Genomic DNA, 18,500 nt, shown 5'->3' on the forward strand with positions numbered 1-18,500 from the left:
TTCATTTTAATAGAATTAGTTCGGCCAATCATCGATAAAGAGAGGGGTGACCAATTTGATAGTGCCTTCTTAACATAATTCAGAAATGTAAAAAAATTTTCTTTAAAGTGCAATTTATCATTCCTAGTAACCGGTTACGCCAAAATAAGTAAATCAATTTCTTACAGTTTTAAAAGGAAGGCTAGTATTAACTAATACCAAATTATTCAAAGGAAAAAGTTCACACTTATGAAAGTTAAGTTTATATCCTGAAAACTGACTAAGCAGAAGAGTAAAAAAAGTACGGAAGGTAAAAAAGACTCCATATTAAAAATGTAGAGCAAAAGGTCATCAGCATAAAGCAAAACTTTGTGGGTAATACCCCTCCTTAAAATACCAGTGATATCATTAGATTCCCGGAAAGCAACAGCTAAAGGTTCTAAGACCACATCAAAAAGCAAAGGACTCAAAGGACAAACTTGTCTAGTTCCACGTTGAAATTTAAATGGTTTAGAATTCTGAGAGTTAGTAAGAACCTGAGCGGAGGGAGATAGATAAAGTAATTTAATCCATTGAATAAAATCAGGCTCAAAGTTAAATTTTTCTAAAGTTTTAAATAAATAATTCCATTCAACCCGATCAAAGGCTTTCTCAGCATCTAAGGATATCACACATTCAGATATCTCTTTAAAAGGAGAATAAATAACATTCAATAAACGACAAATATTAAAGTGGGAGTATCGATTTTTGATAAATCCAGTCTGAACGTCGGAAATAATAGATGGCAAAATATTTTCAATCCTACAAGCCAAAAGTTTAGATAAAATTTTAGTATCAATATTAAGTAAGGAATTTGGTCTATAAGAAGGACATTCAGTTGGATCCTTATTCTTTTTAAGAATAAGTGAAATAGAGGCTTCATAAAAAGATTGTGGCAACCTACCTAATTTAAAAGAGTCTGAAAGGACTGAATATAAGTGGGGTATAAGCAAAGAGGAAAAAGCCTTATAAAGCTCTCCAGAAAATCCATCATGACCCGAAGCCTTCCCCGAGTGCAAAGAGTGAACAACCCTGGCAATTTCCTCATAAGAAGTGGGTTGATCCAGCAATTTTCGATTATCATCAGAAAGTGAAGAAATGTTTAATCGATATAAGAAATTATTCATTACAGTATTACCTTTAGGAGGATCAGAACTATAAAGTTTAGAATAGAATTTTCTAAAAGTATCGTTTATTTCTAAATGATCAGCTGTTTTATCATCGTAGCTTTACAAATTTCTTTAATTTGGCATTTAACTATAAAGGTCTTTAATTGGTTAGCCAATAGTTTACCCATTTTATCTCCATGAACATAAAACTGACTTTTATCTTTTTTTTAATTAGTTTTTCAAAACACTTTACAAATTAAAAACCCCAAATCCCAATGAGGAACATTAATACAGTGCAAAATTAAGCATACAATAACAATATGCTACAAAGGAAGAGAATTTAACAAAAAAGCACCTAAATTGAAGACAAGTAAACTTAGTATCCTCCCCAAGCCCCACAACACAAGAAAAAAAACAACAACTCCAGACCGACCACAACACAATATAGAGAGTATAAGTCAGGACAGTCAAACTCCCAGACTGTGAATACACTTAGCAACAGAGGATAATAATGCCTGCTACCAGAAAAAAAAGGGAGCTGAAAGCAAGGGACCGAAAAGAAGAAAAAAAAACCCTAGTCAAGAGGAAGGTTATGAAAGTACTCGATAAAAGGTCCCCAGACCTTATGGAACTTTAGATCCGAATTAAGAACTGAATAATGAATTTTTTCGAGGTCCAAGTAGGCCATAATGTCATTAAGCCATTGCACATGAGTGGGCGGGGCAACATCTCTCCATCTGAGGAGGATCAAGCGTCTAGCCAGGAGAGAGGCAAAGGATAGTTTTCGGCATTTGGTCGGACCCAGACATAAATCTGTCTCGCCCCAAAAACCGAACAGAGCAATTAAGGGGTTTGGTTCCAGGTGCTGATTCAGAATACACGATAACGTAGTGAAGACATCTTTCCAGAATTTCTCCAAGCTAGGACAGAACCAGTACATATGGATGAGAGAAGCCACGCCCCTCTTGCATTTATCACAGAGCGGACTAATGCCAGGGTAGAATCGAGATAGTTTAGATTTAGACATATGGGCTCTATGAACAATCTTAAACTGTAAAAGGCAATGGTGAGCACAAAAGGGAGGTTGAGTTAACCGATTTGAGAACTGAGTCCCAGCTCTCCTCGGATAAGGAGATATTTAAATCCTGCTCCCAGGCCATTTTAATTTTATCCACAGGGGCCCGTCGTAAGACTGCTAGTTTATCTCGGATAATTGATATTAAACCTTTACCTAGTGGATTAATGGAAAGAAATAGGTCCATAGCATTTTTCGCAGGCATTTCAGGAAAGTTAGGAATTAAAGCAGCAATAAAGTGTCGGATTTGGAGATATCTGAAAAAATGAGCGTTAGGCAGGTTGAACTTAACAGAGAGCTGCTGAAAAGAAGCGAAGCGATTATCAATGAAAAGATCTTCAAAATGTCTAATGCCCTTCCTATACCAAACATGGAATGCTGAATCGTACGTAGTAGATAAAAAAAAGGTGATTATGTGCGACAGGGCTGGAAACGGAAAACCCCTGGAAACCATAGCATTTCCTGAACTGAGCCCATATACGCAAAGTGTGTCTAACAAGAGGATTAGCTATTGATCTGGGCAGACTACTAGGGAGTGCAGAGCCAAGAAATGCAGAGATAGGTAATTCTTTAGTGGAGCTCAACTCCATTGCCACCCAGTTAGGGCACTCGGGTTGGCCGTGGAAGAAAGACCAAAAGGTAGCACAACGTATATTAGCTGCCCAATAATATAAACGAAAGTTAGGTAAAGCCATGCCACCCTCTTTTTTGGATTTTTGGAGATGGATTTTATTAATTCTAGAGCGCTTATTCTGCCACAGATATGACAAAATAATAGAGTCTAAGGAATCAAAAAAAGATTTAGGAATAAAAATTGGGATAGATTGAAATAAGTATAAAAAAAAGGAGAACATACATTTTAACAACATTAATACGACCTACCAAAGACATAGATAGAGGTGACCATTGTACCAGACTCTGTTTTATAGCATATGAAAGATTGGCAAAGTTTTCACGAAAGAGATCTTTAAACTTCCTTGTGACTGTAATTCCAAGATAAGTAAATTGATTATGGACTACTTTAAAAGGGAGATCACGAAATGTTAGTTCTTGTGCTTCTTTATTAATTGGGAAAAGTTCACTCTTATGTAAATTAAGTTTATAGCCAGAGATCTGGCTAAACTGGTCAAGAAGTGAAAACATTAGAGGTAAGGATGTAGACGGATTTGAGAGAAAGAGTAATAAGTCATCAGCATAGAGAGAAACTTTATGCTCAACACCCCCTCTCCAAATCCCGGTCAATTCAGGACAGTTTCGAAATGCTATCGCCAGAGGTTCTATAGCCAAATCAAAGAGAAAGGGACTTAAGGGGCATCCCTGATGGGTGCCACGTTTGAGATTAAATACTTGGGATTTCTGAAAATTAGTTAAAACAGAAGCAGTAGGACACAGGTACAGCAATTGGATCCAAGAGATGAAACTTTGGCCGAGGTCAAATTTTTCTAAGACTGCAAAAAGATAGTTCCACTCTATACGATCAAATGCTTTCTCCGCATCGAGGGAAATAACACATTCAGGAATCCCAGTTGGAGCTGAGTATAAGATATTAAATAGACGCCGAATGTTAAAAAAAGGGAGACGGTTTTTAATAAAGCCTGTTTGGTCATCAGAGATAATGGAGGGAATAACGGTTTCTAATCTATGAGCCAACACTTTGGCTAAGATCTTTACATCAACATTGAGCAGAGAGATCGGCCTGTACGAGGAACACTCTGTTGGGTCTTTGCCCTTTTTTAAAAGAAGAATAATAGATGCCTCATTGAAAGAGGGTGGCAATTTGCCATAATTAAACGAGTCAGATAATACTGAGAGTAACTGAGGAGAAAGAAGTGAAGAGAATGATTTATAAAATTCTACAGGGAACCCATCAGGTCCAGGAGATTTCCCTGAGGACAGTGCAGAAATTGCAAAAGATATTTCTTCTGATGATATAGGCGCATTGAGTTTGGCTTTGAAATCAGATGAAAGTGAGGGGATATTCAGATTCTGTAAAAATTGATCAGCAGAGATATTGTCATTCAGAGATTCAGAGGAATAAAGCTGAGAATAAAAAATTTTAAATGCGTCATTAATTTCTAAATGATCTGATGTAAAGTCTCTGTTCTCCTTCCGGATCTTTGTAATATGTTGTTTGGCTTTGGAACGCCTCAGCTGATTGGCTAGGAATTTACCAGACTTATCCCCATGAATGTAAAAGCGACTCTTGCTTTCGAGAAGTTGGCGTTCGACAGGTTGAGTGGACAGAAAGTTAAATTTAGTTTGGAGTTCAACGCGCTTCTTGTATAATTCAGGGTTCTTAGTTTGGGCATATATTTGATCCAAATCTTTAATCTGGTTAATGAGGTCTAATCGATCTGCACGGGATCTTCTGTTGAGATTTGCTGTGTAAGAGATTATTTGACCCCTCAGATATGCTTTCATGGCATCCCAGACAATCTGGGATGGCACTTCAGGTGATGTATTAGTGTTAAAATAAAAGGTTATCTGATCCTTAATAAATTTTACAAAATCATCATCCAACTTTTATCTTTTAAAAGTTGAGTTTCAATTGGATAAGTTAAAAGCAGATCATATTTAGTTTTAATTTCAACATGTCTTTTATATAAAACAGGATCTGGAGCCAAAGCATATTTTTGGTCTAATTGTTTCAACTGATTGGCTAATTCAATTCTCTCCTTATTAGCTTTTTTCTTAACACTTGCAGTAAAAGAAATAATGTGTCCTCTAATATAAGCCTTAAAAGCATCCCATAAAATAAGACTAGAAGTCTCTTTTAGCGTATTCTCTTCAATAAAAAGAGTAATTTGACTCTCCAGAAAATTTTTTAAATCCTTATCAGATAACAGAGTTTGATTATAATGCCAGAATCTGTTTATTTGGGAGACACCCGGAAGATTTAAAGATAAAAGCACAGAAGCATGATGTGAAACAGCAATTTCTTTATATTAACAGGATTGAACCAATGATTCGATTGTTTGACTATTTTTTGTTTGACTATCAACAAAAAATAATCAATCCTGGAATATATATGATGTACATGAGAAAAAAATGAGTACTCTTTATCTGTTGGATGCAAAAAGCGCCAAATAACAACAATATCACATTTCATCAGAAAAGATTGGATAAAGGAGGCTGATCTACTAAAAGTCAATCGTTTAAAAGATGAGCGATCTAAAACAGGGTCCAAACAACAGTTGAAGTCCAGTTGAAAACCAGAGAATACAGACTTAAATCTGGTAAAAGCGAAAAAAAGCATTCAAAAAAACCTGGATCATCTATATTTGGGGCATACAAATTAGCAAAAACCATTAATTTATTATCTAATTTCCCTGACACTATAACAAAACACCCATTGGTATCAGACACTACATTATGTTGAATGAAAGAAACTGAATTGTCTATAAGATTCGAAACTCCTCTGGCCTTAGCCTGAAAGGAGGAATGAAACAATACGCCCTTCCAACAGCTGAAAAGACGTAAATTATCGTATTTACCAACTTGTTTCTTGTTAAAAAATAATTGGGACATTCAATTTCTTAATATAATTAAGTATCTTATTATATTTCACAGGATGGTTTAATCCTTTCACATTAAAACTAAGTAAATTAATAGTATGGTCCATTTTAAATATTACTTAAAAGCGAGATTAGAATAAAAACTGCTGGGATGTATACTAAATCCAAACAATGAGCTTTAAGATAAAGTAACCAAGTAACAAATGAAACTAAGAAAATCAATCAGCTGATATAAAAGAAGAAACCCACCCCCCACCCCCCATGCAAAGAGAGAAAGTCAACCAAAGGGCAGTCAACAGCTAAACCTACCAACATTACCCTTCCAAAACAATCTACCGGCTGAGCTCCAAAAAATTTTCAAGGCTAACTGCATTCCAACAAGACACAACAAAAAGCAGAGCAAAATTAAATTTATTTTAAAAAACCTTATGAAATAATATAGTATAAAATATTAAAAAGAACTAAGAGAGTTCAGAACATATTAACTTGGAAAGTATTAACTCAATGAAAACTTACTGATGTTAAATCCTTAATTTTCTCAGCAAAGAAATAAAAGTACAAAAAAAATTAGACACAAAAGTATACCAAAAGTAAAAAAAGAATTGTTCATAAAAGAAAGTAATGAACAGTTAGACTGCTGATTCTGAAAAAAGGATCCATCGGGCAGACACAACATAGATTTATGTAGGAAATTTTGAACAGATAAACTGATTCGTAAATTTAAAAATCCTGCACCTCGTGAGTCAAATGGAACCATTTCTGAGAGCCATTTTTCAAAATGATTTTAACACAAGCGGGGTAACAAAGAGAGGGTTGAAAAACTTTATTATACAATTCCGACATAACTTTTTTAAACTTGAAACTTTCATTCAACACCTTGGGTGAAAAATCCTCCACTATTCTGATCTTCTGGCCTTCATAATCAATCATACCTTTCCGACGAGATTCACGAATTAAAAGTTCCTTTGTTTGAAAGTCATGAAGACAAATTATCACTGAATGGGATTGTTCTCCTGGAGGAGGTCTTGGTACTAGCAATCTCGGTCTATTTTAGGTGGAGATTTTAAAATATTCAGAAATAAATTAGCCAAAAGGTTTGCAAAAAGTTCTGAAGACTGATTGCCTTCCATTAACTCTTTAAAACCCAGAATACATAAATTATTTCTTCTGCTTCTATTTTCTAAGTCGATAACCTTCTGTCTTAATTTTTCATTAACATTTGACTATTTATCACAAATCTTTTCCAGGTCATCAATCTTTGCATCCAACATCGTCAAAGTGTCTTCATTCTCTTTTATCCGTTGATCATGTTCACTTTAAGTTTTTTGAATAGAATCCTATTTTACATCCATTCGTTTAAATCCAGTGCTGAGTTGCCGAAATTTCTGCTGGAAGTCCTCTGAAAGTTCATTTTTTTGCTTCCAAAGTGTCTCCATAATAGAGTCCAAAGTTATAGGAGGGTCCTCTTCTTTTTCAGTAGCTTTGGCACCCCTCATCGTAAAACAATATTGCGTTTAAAAGTAAGTTTTCAAAACAAGTTGGAAACAGTAAATTAAGTAGAGTAGGAGCAACTATAAAAATGCTGCTACTCCATCGACAGCCAGTGGGTTTGTCGGGAAATTTTCAACAACATATTTGAATGTCTTCCAGGCAATTTTTTTTAGTCCCATTAGAAGTTCTTCAAGTTGCCTGTCATTGATGAATTGTTTGATTTGTGGACCAACAAAAATTACTTCCTAAATCTTGACATCAGTAATTCTGGGAAACATCTGACTCAAATATTGAAATCCTTCAGATAAATTTTTGTGCCTGGTGACCACAGATTCCATCCTTGCAGCCTTGAACCCGATAATTCTGCTTTTGCCTTTGACAACCCCAAGTCTCTGACCAGGTCATTAAACTCAGATTGAGTTATCAGATGAGGCTCGTTCAACGCATCAGTAACTATGTTGCTTTCCATTCCTGGCTCGTGCATTATGGCCTCTTCGTCTGCCTCCTCTAGACTCCATGTCTTGGTACTGGAAGACTATTGTCATGTGGCACAGGTCTCATGGCTGAAGGGAGAATAGGGCATTCAGTAGATTTCTTGTTTTTAGCAGAGAAACCAGACACATTGGCCAGACAGAAATAGCAGTCTGTCACATGATCCTTCTGCTCTCGCCATATCATTGGGACAACTTCCGAGTACCTCTGAGCCACGCACTAAGATCAACAGTGCATGTAGTGCAACAAATATGAGGAGCCCAAGCTTTGTTTTGGTTGCCAATTTTACAACCAAAGTAGAGCTCATAGGCTTTCTTAATAAGAGGAGTCATGCTTCGCCTTTTGAGGTTTAAGTGTATACTTGTCACAAATATAATAGAAAGTATTGCGGCTGTTGCAACTTGGTGAGACATTTTGCTATCACAAATACTCCTGAAAATAGAATTACTTTATTATAATGAGTATATACAATATGCTATGCATGTAGAGCACATGCATCAACATGAGCACAAACCGATATAAACGCAATGCATAGAATGGCGTGTGTGAGTTGCTTTTATAGCCTTTCTAAAACCTGTCCTGCCGTGCAGCATCCACCCTACCTAAGCATGCCCAGGCATGCCTGGATAAGTTAGAAAACTTTTCAGCTTACATTATGGACAACATTTTATTTAACTTGAATTATGAATTGAAATCACAAATAAAGGTGATTTTTTTTAAAATGGGGTGTGATAGGGAAAATTCAAGATGATTTTCATGATAGCAGTCCAAAGTCCATAAGATATAGCCAAAAGTATTCAGGAAGCAAAATCTTTGTTGTCCAGTGTAAATAAACTCAAATATCTGTCCAAGGATGTTTTATTGGTTTGTAATGTATACTGTGAACCTACCTTGTTTTTCTGGCCTTGTTTTTTGCCTCTATCTTGTTTTTCTAGCATAAATGAATGAGCAAGTTTGTCAGAATCATTAATTTGCTTCAGCATTTGTTCCAAATCCTGCAATAAATTTTCTGCCTGCAAAATATCTGAAGAAAAAGATTTTGATTTAATCTTATATGACAATAGTATATCTATATGCTTGTACTAATATATTTGATTAAAATGCACATATGAGGATGATTCAAGAATCAAGATAAAAATAAGAATTGTTTTCATATTTTTAACTGCATTTCATTTTAAAAATATTTAATTCCATGAATAATTGTATTTTATTGTAAAACACACATCAGAGACAAAACAGAAATTAATTAGTATTTGCAGACAAATATTAGGCTCACGCATAGGACTTGAATTTAATGAACTACATACAGAAAGCTCTTTCTCACATTTAGCACAATCCTGGAACAAACAATGCAATATATCTTGATAAATACTGTTCAATCCTTATAGAAGACCATACGCATTTTCCATGCACTTCTCACCTTTTCCTAAATTATATGAAAGGAAGAAGTCCCAACAAAAAGAAAGCAAGTCAACGTAATGGCAGGAAATGAAGTTTTTGTTAGAGAATACCTGTCTCCTGGTTTATAACTGCCAAACTAGAAATAAGTCTCTATAAGAATTGCAGAGAGAGTTTCCTAAGTTGATAAAGCATGTCACCGCTATGCTCAGTGTTCTCACGCTCACAAAATCATTCAATGTATTTTGTAATGTCTTATGAACTGACATTTAAACATAGAAGCCAGTCGAATTATCTCACTGTCTTATTCTCTAATTTACCACAGTGTTTGCAAGCAGTGAGGCATCAGGAGGTAGATTCAGACATTTCACAATGCATAATCATGTTGGTGATAGTACCAAATTCTGTTAGCAAAGGAGTGGCACTGCATTGCTATCCCTGTGATCATATAGTTGCCATCATTGACCCTTACAACTTTAACTTTGTGTGGTGACTTTGTCTGCTTGTTGCCTTTGTTATTCTGTGGAAAAGGAAATTAAAATCTTGACAATATTGACTGATATCAATCTTTGTTGTAATGCATGTGGGAAAAGTATGTTGGTTGAGGTATCAGCTGATCATTATGCTAAACAGAAAGACTTAAGGAAGTAGTGATCTTGATGGCAAGTGGTTGTCCTATCCCTATTTTACTGATCAGCTGAAGATAACCTGACAATAGTTTCTGTAACTCTGTAGTAACACACAAAAATGCTGGAAGAATTCAGCCGGTCTTGATGAAAGGTTTTGGCCCAAAAATTTGACTGATTATTGCTTTTATTGTTGCTGCCTGACCTGCTGAGTTTCTCCAGAATTTTGTGTGTGTTACTCTGGATTTCCTGTATATGCAGAATTTCTTGTGTTTCTGTAACTATAACTGGCTGTGTGCTGAGCCAGAACCTCCAGAGGTAGTTCTCCTTAATTAGGTCAGTATGCATAAGTCTGAAGAGGACAACATATTGATGGGAATGGAGAATCTGACAATGGCACATTAAGTTTGATGTGACATGTATTCTTTCATTTTCAGATATTATACTTTAATGAAGTAATTTGGTGTATACTTCATAGAAAAAAAGAAAAGTATAACACAGAAACTGACTCTTCAGTTTAGCTTGGCTGGGCTCACGTGGCTGATACCAACTTATACTAATTCCATCTGCGTGTACATGGTCTATATCCCTCCATTTTCCCTACGTTCACATGTCTGCCTAAATGCTTTTAAAACATTGCTATCATATAAAGGAAAATGATGTATGACTAATTGCTTTTTTTTAGATAAGGATGATTTCAAAATTAAACTAGCCTTTAACAAGACCACAAATTAACAAGACCAGATTGATTAGAATAGATAACCCCAGGAGATCCATGAATAAGTGGCAAGTTGGATTCAAAATTGATTCAGTGGCAGTTGCCTATATGACCAGTAGGTTATTTGTAATGTTTTTCCACAGGGCTCAATTCTAATATCCTTGTTGTTTCTGTACATGTAACCAATTTAGACTTACATTCCAGAAGCATGAATAAAAGGTTTGTTCATGATATAACGAGCTTTGTGATTAACAATGAAGAGATAAGCCTGAGGTACAGGAAGAAATAATAAACTGGTTCAGTGGGTAATGAAATATAATCCACTGAGAGAAGCATGAGGTAACATGTTTGGGGAAAAGGAAACAAGACAATGGAATACATAATAGTAGTCTATTGATGAATAAGCATGAGCAGATGTATTCCACAGAAGTAATCTATTGTCACAGAATTCCATAATTTCCCCAAAAAGAGGGTTTGAATTCAATTCTTGGGTGGTGTAAGGAGCCAAGCAACCTCCTTTCATACCATAAAATTTTAATGGTAAGAGACTTTTGCTGACAACACATTCTATGGGGCTCAGTGTTAATTTCCTATGAGAAATTAACATTTCTTTGAAGAAGCAACATGCTGTGGATAAAGATGAATCACCATATTTCCAGAGGTAATATATTGGTATGGAGTGAAGATTGGCTGGCAGTAAAAAAGGCATAAATGATTGGTTATGACTGATAAGCTACTGTAAAACAAATTGTAAACTTCTCAAAATTCACATCAATGACTTGTATGAGGGCACCAAGGTTACGAAATTGGCTAGGGAAATATGATATGTCAGAAAGTAAGCAGTCAGGAGGCCACAAAGGTATAAAGTTATGTTAAATAAGTTGAACAAAGATCTGGCAAATGGAGTATCATGTGGAAAAATGTAAAATAGTTCATTTTGGTAAGAAAAATAAAGAAGCAGGCACACCTTATAAGTAATCACCATATTATTAGGGAAGAGAAATCAAAATCAGAATCAGGTTTAATATCACTGGCAGATGTCGTGGAATTTGTTAACTTATCAGCAGCAGTACAATGCAATACATGATAAATTTTAAAAATCAATTACAGTAAGTATGTATATGTAAAGAGTTCAATTAAAATTAGTGCAAAAATAATTAATTTAAAATGAGGTAGTATTCATGGGTTCAATGTCCATTTAGAAATCAGATGGCAGAGAGGAGGAAGCTGTTCCTGAATCACTGAGTGTATGCCTTCAGGCTTCTGTACCCCCTTCCTGACAGTAGCAATGAGAAGAGAGCATGTCCTGGTGATGGGGGTCCTTAATAATAGACACTGCCTTTCTGACACATCACTCCTTGAAGATGTCTTGAATATTACAGAGGATAGTGCTGATGATGGAGCTGACTAATTTTACAACTTTCTGTAGCTTCTTTCTGTCCTGTGCAGGAGCAACCGCCCCCCATCACCGCCACCCCCGCACCACCCCATACCAGACTGTTATGCAGCCTGTCAGAGTGTACTCCTTGGTACATCTGTAGAAGTTTTCGAGTGCTTTAGCTGACAAACCAAATTTCCTCAAACTCCTAATGAAATATAGCCGCTGTCTTGCCTTCTTAATAGCTGCACCAATATGTTGGAACCAGGTTAGATCCTCAGAGATATTCTTATCCCTCTATGAGGATTGGTTTGTATTCCCTCATCTTACAATCACAATCAGTTCTTCGGTCTTACTGATGGTGAGTGCAAGGTTAATGCTGTGACACCACTAAACCAGCTGGAATATCTCGCTCCTATATGTCCTCTCGTCTCCATCTGAGATTCTGCCAACAGTGGTTGTATCATCAGCAAATCTATAGATGACCCTTGAGCTAAGCCCAGCCAGTAGAGCAGTGGGCTAAGCACACTTCCCTGAGGTGCACCAGTGTTCATCATCAGCAAAGAGGAGATGTTATTACTAATCTGCACAAACTGTGTTCTTCAGGTTAGAAAGTCAAGGTTCCAGTTGCAGGGGGAAATACAGAAGCCCAGGCTCTATAGCTTTTCAATAAGGACTCTAGGATGGTGGTGTTAACCGCTGAGCTATAGTCAATGAATAGCATCTGACATAGATGTTTGTACTGTCCAGATGATCTAAGGCCGCATGAAGAGTCATTGTGATTACATCTGCCATAGACCTATTGTGGTAATAGATAAATTAAAGTGGGTCCAGGTCCTTGCTGATTCAGGAGTTAATTGTAACCATGACCAACCTCTCAAAGCATTTCATCACCGTAGATGTGAGTTCTACTGGATGATAGGCTTTAAGGCAGCTCTCACTACTCTTCTTGGGCACTGCTGTCCTTTTGAGGTACTTAATGAATACTTTGCTTCAGTATTCACCAAGGAAAAAGACCTTGGCAATTGTGGGGATGACTTACAATGGACTGAAACACTAGACCATATAGACACTAAAAAAGAGGAGGTGCTGGAGCTTTTGAAAAGCATCAAGTTAGATAAGTCACCAAGACCAGATGAGATATACTCCAGACTACTGTGGGAAGCGAGGGAGGAGACTGCTGAGCCTCTTGCGATGATCTTTGAATCCTCAATAAGGACAGGAGAAGTACTGGAGGGTTGAAGGTTTGCAAATGTTGTTCCCTTTTTCAAGAAAGGGAGTAGAGACAACCCAGTGAGTCTGACTTCAGTGGGTGGTCAAGTTGTTGGAGAAGATCCTGAGAGGCAGGATTTATGGGTATCTGGAGAGACATAATCTGATTAGGGATAGTTAGCATGACTTGCTCAAGGGTAGGTTGTGCCTTACAAGCCTGATTGAATTCTTTGAGGATGTAACAAAACACATTGATGAAGGTAGAGCAGTGGATGTAGTGTATATGGATTTCAGTAAGGCATTTGATAAGGTTCCCCATGCAGAAAGTAAAGAGGCATAGGATTCAAGAATCCAGAATTGTCCTCCCCAAAGAAGGCAAAGGGTGGTTGTAGATTGTTTGTATTCTGCATGGAGGTTGGTGACCAGTGGTGTTCCACAGGGATCTGTTCTAGGACCACTCCTCTTTATCATTTTTATAAATGACCTCGAAGAAGAAGTAGAAGGGTGGGTCAGTAAGTTTGCTGATGACACAAATGTTGGGGGTGTTGTGGATAGTCTGGAGGGTTGTCAGAGGTTACAGTGGGACATCGATAGGATACAGAACTGGGCTGTGAATTGGCAGGTGTTCTTCAACCCAGATGAGTGTGAAGTGGTTCATTTTGGTAGGTCAAATTTGAGGACAGAGTATTAATGGTAAGACCCTTGGCAGTATGGAGAAACTGAGAGATCTTGGAGTCCGTGTCCATTGGACACTCAAAGCTGCTGCACAGGTTGACAGTGTTGTTCAAAAGGCGTATGGTGTGTTGGCATTCATCAATCATGCGATTGAGTTCAAGAGCTGTGAGGTAATGTTACAGCTGTATAAGACCTTAGTCAGACCCCATTTGGAGTACTGTGTTCAGTTCTGGTCACCTCACTACAGGAAGATGTGGATACTATAGAGAGAGTGCAGAGGAGATTTACAAGGCTGTTGCCTGGATTGGGGAGCATACCTTATGAGAATAGGTTGAGTGAACTTGGCCTTTTCTCCTTGGAGCGACAGAGAATGAGAGGTGACCTGATAGAGGTGTATAAGATGATGAGGGGCATTGATTGTGTGGATAGCCAGAGGCTTTTTCTCAGGGCTGAAATGGCTAACATGAGGGGGCATAGTTTTAAGGTGCTTGGAAATAGGTACCAAGGGGATGTCAGGGGTTAGTTTTTCACACAGAGAGAGTTGGGTGCATAGAATGCTTTGCTGGCAGTGATGGTGGAAATGGATACAATAGGGTCTTTTAAGAGCCTCTTAGATAGGTACATGGAGCTTAGAAAAACAGACGGCTATGCGTGAGGGAAATTCTAGACAATTTCTAGAGTAGGTTACATGGTCAGCACAACATTGTGGGCCGAAGGGCCTGTAATGAGCTGTAGATTTCTATGTTTTGAAGCAGCTGGGAACTATCAACTGTAGCAGTGAGAGATTGAAAATATCTTTGAATATAGTGTCTCTGTTCGTAGAATACAATCCATATTGCAATTTTATTTTTTATGCACATATGCCAAGAAAATGTGCATTGGAGAAAAAAAATTAATTTTGCATTTATTAATTTTACTTGTCACATAAATTCCATGACAGCAAACCGGGTAGTAGACTGAATTACGAATTCTGTAAAGGCAAATTTCTGTTACCTAAATGGTGGTATTGCAGGAGTCACTTGTTTCTAACTGTTGAAAGATTGTTGAAAGTCACTTCTTTGGGATGCAGAGAGATCCAGATACAAGATTCACGAAGGGATAAGACAAATAATTAGAAAAGCTAGTAGAATGTTTTTGTTTATTGCTAGAGGAATTGCATACATTCATCTTGTTTATTGAAGAAAGGTTGGATAGTTTAGGGCTGTATCTGCTGGAGTTCACAAACGAGGACTTTATTAAATCTTGAAGGGTCTTGACAGGGTCGATCTGGCAAGGTTATTTCCTCTTGGGTAAAACTCAGGATTAGTTTTAATCAGAAGAGATTTACAAGGATGTTGCCTGGATTGGGGAGCATGCCTTATGAAAACAGGTTGAGTGAACTCGGCCTTTTCTCCTTGGAGCGACGGAGGATGAGAGGTGACCTAATATGTAGGGATAGATTATATACTGGGATGAAAGGTGAATGGTGAATGCAAATGCATGAGAATATAGAGTAGAAGCTATTATTAGATCAGTCGTGATCTCATCAAATGGCAATGAGGCTTGAGGACTATGTGCTTATGTTGGTATGAATATGAAATTGAATAAAATGAGACAAAAACACGAGTTACATGTACTAAATTTTTAAGGAATTAAATGCACTAGATATAACTATTTCATTTATCTATTAGGAAAACATTATCAAATATAATATCACAAGTTCTGAAAAAACTAACTATGAAGTGAAGAGGAACCAGAAGGTAATTTCCTATTTTTTAATGTCATTAAACCAGCATTGTGTGTCATCCTAATGGTATTTTTAAATTCTAATAAAGTTCACAATACACTATTGTGGGATTTCTAGAACACCATCATCAGGCTGTCCAGGTTAAGGCTCTATTGTGTCACTTTCAGCACACACTATAGATCTTATACATAATTTCAGGCTGGCTTCACAGCTGCAGACTCAGGAACCAATGTTTAAGAGGATGCACAAAACCAGGAATACTCTTCTACTTAACAGAGTGTTGCTAGTCTAAATGTGAAAGCTGTAACAACAGAAAATGGAAGGTGATTCAGAAAAGCCAATCAATCCATTTGAAAATAATGCCTGCAGAAGGCATGTTTTGTGTGAAAAGGTCCAGGAATATAGGCAGATTTCTTACCATATGCCAAGGTCTGTAGTTTTGTACAATATTGTTCTACCACACATTAAGCCTTGTTTTCAACAGCATTGCACTATTTTGGGAGGGGGAAGGGTTTCTAGGGTAAGATTTTCTAGAAGACTGAGAGTTGAGTAGTGGAAACATCTCATAGTGAAGGATCAATCCTTACTGATCCAATGCAAAGGTTTACAGGTTCTATTCATTCTGCCTTGTATGGAATGAAAATTGAGCTACCTATTTTTATTGCAGGCATGAAATCGAGGAGTAAACTTTGGTTAGTTTTCTAATCAAACTCCCACACTCTGACCTGCCTACTTTGAAGTTCAAAGTATATTTATTTTCAAAGTACATACTGTATATGTCACCATATACAGCCCTGAGATTCATTTTCCTGTGAGCATTCAGAATAAATACAAAGAAATACTTTAGAATTAATGAAAAATTGCACAAAATATGATGAACAACCAATGTACAAAAAACAAACTGTGCAAATAAAAAAATCACCCAAAATAATAATAATGAATATACAAGCAATAAATATTGAGAACATGAGATGAAGAGTCCTTGAAAGAGGTTCCATAGGTTGTGGGAACAGTTCAGTGATGGGGTGAGTGAAGTTGAAGATAGAACATAGAAAATACAGCACCATACAGGCCCTTCGGCCCACAAAGATGTGCCAGACAAGTCCCTACCTTAGAAATTACTAGGGTTACCCACAACCCTCTATTTTTCTAAGCTCCATGTACCTATCCAAAAGTCTCTTAAAAGACCCTATCGTATAAGAATATCGAGGAATAGTGTATAAGAGTAAGGACATGTTGATGAGGCTCTATGGGGCACTGGTGAGACCTCATTTGTAATACTGTGTGCAGTTTTGGGCCCCCTATCTTAGAAAGGATGTGCTGATGTTGGAGAGAGTTCAGAGAAGATTCACGAGGATGATTCCTGGAATACAGGGACTAACACATGAGGAGCATTTGTCAGCTCTTGGATTGTATTCATTAGAGTATAGAAGAATGAGAGGGGATCTCATAGAAACATTTCGAATGTTGAAAGGGTTGGACAGAGTAGATGTGGAAAGGCTGTTTCCCTTGGTGGGTGAGTCCAGGACAAGAGGTCACAGTCTTAGAATTAGAGGATACCCATTCAAAACAGAGATGAGGAGAAAACTTTTAGCCAGAGGGTCGTGGATTTATGGAATTCGTTGCCACATACAGCTGTGGAGGCCCAATCATTGAGGGTTTTTAAGGAGGAGATTGACAGGTATCTAATTAGTCAGAGTATCAAGGGATATGGGAAAAAAGCTGGAAATTGGAACTAGACGGGAGAATAGTTTAGCTCATGGTGGAGTGGCGGAGCAGACTCGATGGGCTGAATGGCCTACTTCTGCTCCATTGTCTTGTGATCTTGTATCCGCCTCCACCACCATTGCCGGCAGCCCATTCCATGCACTCACCACTCTCTGCGTAAAAACTTACCCCTGACATCTCCTCTGTACCTACTCCCAAGCACCTTAAACCTGTGCCCTCTTGTGGCAGCCATTTCAGCCCTGGGAAAAAGCCTCTGATTATCCACACGATCAATGCCTCTCATCATCATATACACCTCTATCAGGTCACCTCTCATCCTCCGTCACTCCAAGGACAAAAGGCCATGTTCACTCAACCTGTTTTCATAAGGCATGCTCCCCAATCCAGGCAACATCCTTGTGAATCTCCTCTGCACCCTTTCTATGGTTTCCAAATCCTTCCTGTAGTGAGGCGACCAGAACTGAGCACAGTACTCCAAGTGGGGTCTGACCAGGGTCCTATATCGCTGCAACATTACCACTCGGTTCCTAAATTCAAATCCACGATTGATGAAGGCCAATACACCGTATGCCTTCTTAACCACAGAGTCAACCTGCGCAGCTGCTTTGAGTGTCCTCCGGACTTGGACCCCAAGATCCCTCTGATCCTCTAGTTGAGAGACGTTATCCTCTCCTGTTCAAGAGCCTATTGGATAAGGGATAATCACTGCTCCTGAAACTAGTGGTATAGGACCTGAAGCTCCTGTACCTCCTTCCTGATGGCAGCTGTGAGAACAGAGCATGGCCTGGATGGCCTGTTGACCTGATGCTTTACCTGGGTTTAATCATTAATTCTCTTTACCCTATCCTCATTTTCATAATGTGATTTGTCACATTTTGAGAAGGATTTTCTGATCCTCTGGTTCCTCTTTAATAATATTTAGATATTAGATATAAAATCAGAGCCTTGTGTCCAAAAGAGAGGCTGGAGATGAAAATCCAAAGACCTAATAATAAACCCTCATAAATTTCACTTAATCTTTAGTTTTCATTTGCTAATACTCAAAAATGATACATACCATTGGTTTCATTTGCCAATATATCATTTCGTCCAATTGTTAATGAAGATCCCTGTGTAGTCCTTTGAATTTTCCTGAAAATAACAAGTAACACCATATCCATGAAAATCTGGTGTGTTATAAAGTATAATTCTAAAATATGTTAAAAATAATATGAAATGCCCTTTTATAGTAGTTAACAAATTTCAAAGTCATCAATCCATTTCCATCAATAATTAATGAATAATTACCAATTATAATACTTGAAAGCTTATAACAAACACGAAAAATTCTCTAAATGTT

General features: G+C 37.4%; 1 protein-coding gene across 1 annotated transcript in view; it reads right to left on the minus strand.

The window, feature by feature from the left end:
- LOC140713942 (zinc finger CW-type PWWP domain protein 2-like) overlaps positions 1-18,500 on the minus strand; it is a 60,472-nt gene that overhangs the window by 10,209 nt on the left and 31,763 nt on the right. The window contains exons 7-8 of the mRNA XM_073024635.1: positions 18,219-18,292; positions 8,591-8,724 (exon numbers count right to left, since the gene is read on the minus strand). Coding sequence (XP_072880736.1) covers positions 8,591-8,724; positions 18,219-18,292 — 208 coding nt within the window. The remainder of the gene's footprint in view (positions 1-8,590; positions 8,725-18,218; positions 18,293-18,500) is intronic.

This window comes from Hemitrygon akajei, chromosome 20 (genome assembly GCF_048418815.1).
Source record: "Hemitrygon akajei chromosome 20, sHemAka1.3, whole genome shotgun sequence".
NCBI classification, from domain to species: Eukaryota; Metazoa; Chordata; class Chondrichthyes; order Myliobatiformes; family Dasyatidae; genus Hemitrygon; species Hemitrygon akajei.